Below are 9368 nucleotides of genomic sequence, written 5' to 3'. Positions count from 1 at the left end.
TCAGAATATCATTAATTTTAAAACTTGAACTGTCTTCTTGGCCATCTGAATTCATATTATAGCCAATAATGGAGCCTCTTATCCCCTTTAGAAAAACTATTATTCTGAGCGAGCTTTAATTAATCCATTGTAGTACAATACTGATTGCCAAAGATACGTTATTACTTCTGTGACAAAAAATTGAGGTCAAGTCAGAGGAGATAACATTTTGACAGTTTAACAAACACACCGGAGAAGCTACCAAGTCCGGCAACGTAACTGCGCATGTGCAAAAGCCGTTTATTGATGAAAAAAGGTCACGAACTCTGACCCTCCCACCTACTGCAGCAAAACAGTTAAAATATTAATTTACTAAAGACAATACATCATCTGACCTAACGGTTCCTTCACAGGTAAGAAATGTTAACTAATGTGCACGCATGAAAGGTCTGTGAAAGAGACACGAAGGGCCAGTAACGTTAACACAGGAAGGGAGGGAGTGTTCAGTGGGTCTACAGCAGAGAGGCAGCCATTAGCTACCTGCTAGCAAACAGCTAACCTAGCTGGTTAGCACTGTCGTCCGGAGCTCAGCGCAAAATAAAAAATCGCAAGTATGTAATAATGTTGTGATGTGTATTCGACTGCATAGCTGGTTCATTAACTAACGTCACACGTCTGCATCTAGCTGTTAATGGGAATTCGGCAACAATAATAGTGTTAACGTACATGCTAGTTAGCCAACAGGCTTAGCCGCGAAGCTAACCTTGTTACTGTTAGTTGGCGTTAGCTGCTGTGCTAGCGTTGGTAAGTAATCTCCGCAAACTAAGTAGCCACATCATTCATTTAAGTCTGAATGTGACAGCGCCGTGTCGTGCTGTTAGATAATCATCTGTTTCGCTAAATTGCCGACTGGTGTGGAAGTCCGGTGTAAAAATTAATGAGAATTCTGCCTAGTTGTCATAACCGTAGTCCCGCCATTGACTCTGCGATTCGGCATCATGGGCCTTGAACCCTAGCATGCTTTAACCCTTCAATGTTGACCTTTCACCCACAGGAAAAGAAATACCTTTATCTTCCGTATCGATTTTAAATAGTAAGCTGTCAAGAGCTTGTTTGTGTTGCTGCTGCAGCTTTACCACTCATTCCTTGTCACTTTACTGTGATTTTAAGCTGTTTTTACAACAAGGCCACCAATAGTACAGTTTGAAGCTAGCGCCGGCTAACGCTACATTTGTTAGCACAGGCCACAAACTAACATTAGTTTGTGACATGCAATGTAATAAATCAGATGATAGTAGTTTACCTGTTGGCACGTTACAGATCATTTCAAGCCAATTTTGACTTGGTTAGCTCTTAACGGTGTTCAAAAACACTGATCAAGCTGTAGGCATAAATATCATCTAGCTAACGGGAGAGGTAAATTGGTAAACGTGAGGGATTTGAGTAGTTCTAACGTTATTGTTATTGAAAGACTTATCGGCTCTTAGTGTTTATCTCAATAACAGCTATGAGCTATAGTACAGTGTGTTATATTGGAAATAATTTTAGACCGAATTCTGGGTCACTTCACACACATGAGTATCATTAGAACAAGATACTAGCCACACATAAGGTAAAAGTTTTATGAAATGTTTTATGGGATCTTAATTCTACACGAACCTCAAACATATATTAAAGGATAAAGCTGGTGATATTCTGTATTTTTCCTATTGTCAACAAGCCCCCATGAAAAGACAAGAAAATTGTTATTTTTTGTCATTCCCACGCTGTTTATAAATACTTACCAGTGCCCCTATTGTGTACAAATCTGTGTAAAAAATAGTCCCCAACAAAGACATTATTTACTACTTTAGATTTTTGCTAAAACCTACATTTCCCAACTGTTATATTTAAACAATTAATCTATTTTTTTATGACCTGTTTCTCAAGTTTCAGTAGGAAATAATGGGATTGGGCCTGGAGTGCCATAGACAGGGCAGGGAAAGTACTGACAAGAATTGTATATGGGATTTGATGACAGTAAGAAAAAAGAAAGCAAAGTCAGCCCTATCTTCAAAGGGGCTCCTGCACCCAACCCAATGTTTGCTTTAATAAAGCATGAATGCAATATATCTCTACAGGTGTGCATGCCTCATGGGGCACTAATGTGAAGAGCAGTGGAAGAAGGTGTGTGAAAACAGAATGGATGGACAGACCCAGAGGATTCAACTTGTGTCAGCAGACAGCAGTATGGCATTAGGACACAGAATCCAGGTGATGTGAAAGCGTGTTCACAACTGGAGACTGTTACTCTGTTTTATTTTTTTTTAATAAACACTTTTTGCACAATTTGCACATAGTTCTGGTAAAATTTGATCCAAGATCAAAGAGTAGCTGACAGTATGATTTAATCCTATATTTGTATAATTACTCCTTCATACTCAAATGACAAGCACTGTTTTTGTGTTTTTTGTATTTTCATTTTTTTCATTAGCTTAACTTCTCCCACACTCTTTTAGCATGTACAGTCAGTGCTCATTCATATTTATTTGTTTTTATTTCTAATAGATTGTAACTGATCAGCAGACCGGCCAGAAGATCCAGATCGTCACAGCGCTTGAACCATCTTCCCCTGGAAAGCAGCAGTTTATCCTAGCAAATGCTGACTATTCCCCTGGTGGGAAGGTGATCCTGGCCAAGCAGGAAGGCTCACCCAGCAACAAGGTCATCCTCGCCTCTCCAGACAGCTCTGGGGTTAACCAGCTGTTGTTTGCCTCCTCTGAACTGGCTGGGCAGCAGATTCAGGTATCGCCAGAAGATATTAGTGACTTTCTTCAGCCAGTTTTGATAAACAAATTACTGAAAGGTCTTATGACTGAAGCATGATCATGTTTAGTCAGTCTAGTCTTATTGCAATGTTTGCTGTATTAAATTACTCCATTGTCTCTGGTTGTTTGTCAGTTTGTGACCGAGGGGTCAGACCAGTCTATTGTTAAGCCGGTTGTGGAATACTGTGTTGTCTGTGGGGATAAGGCTTCAGGTAGGAATTCAGTTTAATTTGCTGTAACATTGCCATTTTTGCAGTAACAGACATGTGCAAGCAATTGCCAACCACCAAATCTTCCATCTCTCAGGGCGTCATTACGGGGCTGTCAGCTGTGAGGGCTGTAAGGGCTTCTTCAAACGCAGCATTAGAAAGAACCTAGTGTACACATGCAGGGGCTCTGGAGAGTGTGCCATCAACAAGCTCCACCGAAATCGCTGCCAGTACTGTCGACTGCAGCGCTGCATAGCTCTGGGCATGAAACAGGATTGTAAGACACTCTAATATCCTTTGTAAACAGTTCTGGATATGTTATTAAGGACTCACATTAATATAGTGTGTTACCTATGTTTTGTCTTTAGCTGTGCAGTGTGAGAGGAAGCCTGTTGAAGTGACCACCCGAGAGAAATCCCTAAACTGTGCAGCCTCCACTGAGAAAATCTACATCCGCAAGAACCTGTGTAGCCCTCTGGCTGCCACACCTACTTTTGTATCTGACAAGGAAACTTCTAGGTACAGCCACTTTTCAGAATATAATGCACTAATTTACCAGTTTATTAGATACACCTGTACAGTCTAATACAAATTTGTTTGATATGTATGTTACATTTCTCATAATTATATGCTCTTCTGTTGGACTGCATCATATTGAAAGTTGTTATATTTTGTTCCCAACATACATGGTGGAGAAATGAAATGAGAAACATATCTCAATATAATACAGTCCAATACAACAGTGCCATTCTGAATTAGCATCTTTGTGACACATGTCTTCATCTGACTGCTAATCTTATCAGAGATGGGATTTGTGCCAACGGAATGGAATAAACGGGATTGTACATGTTCAGAATAAACTGCTAAGAGTTTGAGTTTACATTATATTACATGTTTCCGTATCATATAATGCAATGTGAAATGTTAAATCTCTAACTTCAGGTCTACAAGTTTGCTTGAGTCAAGCATGTTGCTCAACATCCAACAACCCTTCTCCAAGATGGAAAACACCATCCTGATTCCAGCATCCCCTGACAAGGTAACAGTGATGCAGTCAAATGACAGTACATTTGACTGAAGTCTGACATGCTATTGCTACCTGGCCATTCAAATCTTGATCATTAAATCCCCTAAAAATATTTGGGATTAATATACTTCACACTGATGACTTATAATAATTGCTTGCTTATTAATGGTCTAAATGTCTGTGTAATGTGGAGCAGTTCCGTCCTTGTTCTTCCTCATGGAAGTAGTTCAGTGAACGGCACAAACATTTTTCTAAGCAGCGACAGTGCAGTGCAAGCAAATTCAAACTCCTGTGTTTATGATAATGACCATTCAGCAGGATGACCCATCTCAAGGTGACCTCGGCACGCTGGCAAATGTAGTGACATCCCTCGCCCACCTCAACAAGACCAGGGAGGCAAGTGACAGTGGCAATGATCTGATGGGAGATGAAACGCTTAGCAACGGGGACAGCTCCATGACAGACATCCAAGGAGATGAGCAAACTGCAAGTGATATCACTCGGTGAGGGAGATGTCATGAAGAATCAAGAGGCTTTGATACTGACCAGTAGTTGTTTGGGAATAAATTGATCTATATACTGGAGAACTGCAGGAGCACTTGAGAGAAACCAAGAGGCTGTTTCTTTATGGTTGTCACAAAGCTTTAATACAATTTCCTGTAGGGCCATGTGGTTTCTGACTCTGCTCTTAAGGACTTAATTAGATTCACCTCTAGTTAATCAAAAATGGACCATATGCCAAGGGTGCACTGCAGTGCTTTGAGCTGTATGCTATATTTTTGTGTCAGTGTAAGATGCACCATATTAGATGTCTAAATCAAAATGTGAACTGTTTGTCTTCATATTTTGCATATCATCAGAGCTTTTGACACCCTGGCCAAAGTCCTGCACCCTGGTGATGGCACAGAAGGAGAGTCCTTGGAGACCACAATGCAGCTGATGTCAGGGGACCAGTCAGGTCCTGTGGTGGAGTTGGAAGGACCTCTACTTTCTGACAGCCATATCCCTTTCAAGGTAAACGTTACCACTGACCTCGATCCTTGGGATGAAATCTAAAACCCCTGCTTATGTTTTACAGAGTCGCACATTTTTCTGATAAACACTGCAGTCATGTTTTCTCTCTCAACTCTACAATTACTTGCAGCTTATGATGCCTTTGCCTGTGCCAGAGTACCTCAATGTCAACTACATCTGTGAGTCAGCTTCCAGGCTACTTTTCCTCTCTATGCACTGGGCACGCTCCATTCCTGCCTTTCAAACCCTCGGGTAAGCCGTTGTCACGAGATTTTTCATTGTTTCACAAATACACCTATTGGACTGTGTCATTACATGTCATTTACAAAATGAGAGCTCTGTGGCTGCACAGCTCTCTTTAATTTAAATTAATCTAATTTTATTTTGCAGTGGCCAAGACAATGACATTAACTTGATGAAAGCCTGCTGGAATGAACTGTTTGCCCTGGGTCTGGCACAGTGCTCCAACGTTATGAATGTTGGTACCATCCTAAGTGCCATTATCAACCATCTGCAGACCAGCTTACAGGAAGGTAGGAGGGCTCTGCCGCTGCTTGCCTGCAAGGTTTAACACTTGAATAGAATACAAAGAAGCCCAAACAATGTTTTTCAGTGTGATACAAAGGGGAAACCAAGATATGCCATGCAAACCTTGAAGTCTGTCGTGTTTACATTTGTGACACAATATGTCCTGGATTTGCTAAGAGCTACACTCATGCTCGGCCCCATGCATCTTTCAGTCCTCTGAACTTTTTTTGTCTCCTACAGACAAGCTGTCCCCAGAGCGAGTAAAACTGGTCATGGAGCACATCTGGAGGATGCAGGAGTTCTGTAACAGCATGAGCAAGCTGTCCCCAGACTCATATGAATATGCCTACCTCAAAGCCATCGTTCTGTTCAGTCCTGGTGAGTAGACAGCTGGCCTCTTTACAAAATGAAAATGACATTTTTGAGTTCTTGTCTCCCTGTGAGCGCAGAATCCTCAGAGGGAAATCCTGAAAAAAAGTTTTACAGAGGGCCAAATGTGCATAGACTCATGTCTGACTGTGAGCATATGTTGTTTTTGTACCAGATCACCCAGGCATAGATAATACTCCACAAATAGAGCGGTTTCAGGAGAAGGCCTACATGGAGCTGCAGGACTACGTAACCAGTACCTACCCAGAAGACTCCTATCGGTCAGTTGGCTTTACGTGTGTGCTACATAACACCAGCTCATTATACAGAATTGCTCTATATTTAGCCAGACGGATTTATGACGAGAACATAAATACACTTGTTACATTAAATATGCTTAAAATGTATGTCTCCTTTCTTCCTCATTGCTCTCAGGTTATCCAAGCTGTTGCTGCGTCTTCCTGCCCTCAGGCTGATAAGTGCAGCTGTCACCGAGGAGCTGTTTTTCGCTGGGCTCATTGGCAACGTGCAGATTGACAGCATCATCCCTTACATCCTCAAAATGGAATCCACCGATTATAATAGCCAGGCGGCCTCTGGGGTGTGACACACTGTGCCATTTGTAATTGAAACATTGGACTGTGAAAACTCGACAGCCAGTCAGAGTGCTCCACAGAGCGATCACTAAGTGGTCACAACGTACTGTATTTATGACACAGCATCCTGCGGGAATTCTGTTTTCACTCTTCCCTTGCTCCTTTTTCTGACTCCTCAGTAACCAGTCAGTCGAGCACAACAAAGAGGACAAATAAAATTTAACTCCAGGCCCATTCAGGAATGAACCCTTGAAACCTGCATAGTAGATTGCGCTTTTTATTGTACATAGTATTTTATGCTTCATCATCTCCAGGCCTTTCCTTTTTCTTCAGATCTTGTTTGTATTTTGAAGGAATCAGGATGGTTTGTTTTTCACCGCTTTCCTACATGGTCTTGCTTTTTTTTTATTTTCTAATGATTTTGAGGAAAAGAAACTTGTCAGTGTGAATCGATTTGTGAGATGTTTTCGCTAAAGGTTATAACCTTTATTTCTTATTTGTTTGCCAATCCAAAGGATCGGGCGGAATCCCTTGTCAAATGTTTGACATCATCATCATCATGTGGATCTGAAGTAATTGTGTATATAGATTTGTGTATAGAATGCACCAAGAAGGCGACGATGGGCAGCACTTGGTAATTCATGGATCCATCTCATGGACAAAATAATGTGGACAAAAAATGATAGTCATGGTATTTGAAAATAAAAACACATTTCAGTCATGTTTCTCTAATTATTTGCATAATTGAGCTTTCATTATGATTGACAACTTAAGTAACATTCACCGATTCAAATTCTAAGATACTTGTACTCTTCCAATATTCATATCATTCTTACTAGCAATGATAAGAATATCAGAATTGGTATTTTAGCTTCAGTGAAGAACAGGAATTTAGTTTTATCTGCATTAAGAACTGATTGAATGGTTATTAAGAACAATAGATGGAAATGATTCCTACTATTCACCTCACCAGATTCTTCACTGTATGTAGTGTTTAAGAAGTATTAAGAAGAAGTTTGTAGATTTTCAGGCTCTGTGTGCTTTTTAATACAAACTGTTTTTGGGGCAGTATTTTGGACAAAAATGCCTTAAAATGTGGCGTGTTGGACCCATGCTCAGTCATGTTAGGATAAAATGGGAAGTCAGCAGTCTGCATTATAAAAGGCTTTCTGTGTGGTTTAAAGGAGGGGAAGTATTTTCTGTAGCAGTGCCTGTTTGTTTAGTCTGCTCTGGTTAAAAGTACCTCTTAGTTTAAAAGGCAGTAGCATTTTCACAGTGCATGTCACTGCTGCAAAAAGACTGAATACAAAAACTAAAAGGACAAAAAAAAAAAGCCTACATAAATTCTGCGCCATTTCAATTCATTGAGCATTCAGACAGTGTAGTCAATGGAGTATTCAGAATATCTTTAGTCGACAAGCACAGTGAGCTAATCAACCTTTGACCTTTGTCGGTCAAAGTCCCCCTCTAGAGAGAAGTGCAACTAACCTCTAACATGCAAACATTTGATTTTGGCTTGTTTTCTTTTTCCTCGTCAAATGCACTAAGCCGCAATTTGACTGTAGCTCAGTGTTTATCAGCCCACTTTTGGACTTTTCAGAGCAGGTTTACCGAGTTACCTGGATGAGTCTCTGAGTTTAACTTTGCTTCTCGGAACTGCCTCTATAAACACGGCAGATTGTTTACATGTTTCCTCTGAATTAATAATGCAAAATCTGTATCCTACCCCAGTGACTTACTGTTGAGCTTCGTGTCAAGTGACGTGAATGTGGAAGGTGTTGCAGGGTGATGTGCAGGGGACTAGACCTTCAGTGTGTTATTAGCCAATCAATTTTTCATTAGGGCTCTGCAGATATGGGGGAACAGAGGACAGTGACTGTAAGCTTTCTTTAGTCTGCCAGTCAATGTGTCCAGCTAATTAAAGGCACTGATAGGACCATTAAAACTTGATGACCAGATGAATGATGTTGTCTGCTGCTGTTTTTAGAAATCCATTGTGCATCCAGTAGCTTCTTTATGTGATTCTCCACAGACGGACCACACCTCTGCCCTCTTTGAACCCCAGAGGTTAAGGCATGTCAGCGTATGGTGCGCTCACTGTGCGGTCGGCACAAAACAAAAGATGATTCTCTTGACGTCTCTGTTTACCGGCCGCAAAAACAAACACTTATTGTCCGTTACTGTAAAGGTTTAGCGAGCTGTGATGCAACACAGGCTTTTGTGTTCACAGCTAGGTGGATTAGCTCATTCCGAGCTGAATGAATGTGTGTGAAAGAGCTAGCTGGCCTCTTGGGGCTTCGGATTTGACTGCTTGAGGGAAACTGGTGAAGGTGCTGCAAAACAAGGTGACTGAACTGGTTTTATGAAAAAAAGGAGGGGTCTCTTACATTAATTTTCATTTACTCTTGCAGATACAGCTTTTATAGTTCTAACAATAAAAAGAAAATACCAGAAAATGTCATCTCAGATGTGTCCAGTGTACAAACTGTACAGGTGTAGGCTGAAACTACAGCTTATTACACCGAGCTGTCCTACAATATACAGCAATTTACTATTTGTCATGAAGAGTATCAGACTAAAACTTACATCATCATTTCCTGCATGCCCCTTTGGTCATACATTTCAATATTTGTTCAGTATATTATTTTTAAACATGGTTTTTCAGTTCCTCATTTCAGCTGTCAGTATGTTGCCCAGTTTCAGGTACATTACTTGGGTATTTCCGTTTTACACCACTTTCTATATTTCTGCTCCACATTTCAGTGGGACATATTGTACTCTTTACTCCACTACAGTTATTTCATAGCTAGGAACTAGTTGCTGGATTTAACATGCAGAT

General features: G+C 40.7%; 1 protein-coding gene across 3 annotated transcripts; it reads left to right on the top strand.

Annotated features, from left to right (window-relative positions):
* Nucleotides 1-274: 274 nt before the first annotated feature.
* On the top strand, nt 275-7241 carry nr2c1 (nuclear receptor subfamily 2, group C, member 1). 3 transcript variants are annotated; one of them, XM_041938915.1, is made up of 14 exons: nt 275-392; nt 2100-2232; nt 2527-2763; nt 2920-2998; nt 3093-3272; nt 3364-3514; nt 3938-4034; nt 4338-4525; nt 4883-5036; nt 5167-5288; nt 5427-5569; nt 5805-5942; nt 6109-6214; nt 6369-7241. In XM_041938915.1, exons 2-14 carry the CDS (start codon nt 2161-2163, stop codon nt 6538-6540), a joined length of 1839 nt encoding a protein of 612 aa, XP_041794849.1. In that variant the 5' UTR covers nt 275-392; nt 2100-2160; the 3' UTR covers nt 6541-7241. The 3 variants fall into 3 exon arrangements, with proteins under 3 accessions (XP_041794849.1, XP_041794850.1, XP_041794848.1); XM_041938916.1 differs by lacking the exon at nt 275-392 and adding an exon at nt 479-590 and having other exon boundaries at nt 4341-4525; XM_041938914.1 differs by lacking the exon at nt 275-392 and adding an exon at nt 479-590.
* Nucleotides 7242-9368: the final 2127 nt, after the last annotated feature.

The sequence above is a fragment of the Chelmon rostratus genome, chromosome 6, assembly GCF_017976325.1.
Source record: "Chelmon rostratus isolate fCheRos1 chromosome 6, fCheRos1.pri, whole genome shotgun sequence".
Lineage (NCBI taxonomy): Eukaryota > Metazoa > Chordata > Actinopteri > Chaetodontiformes > Chaetodontidae > Chelmon > Chelmon rostratus.
The sequence above is the reverse complement of the archived record's forward strand: the minus strand, read 5'-3'. Positions and strand labels throughout refer to the sequence as shown.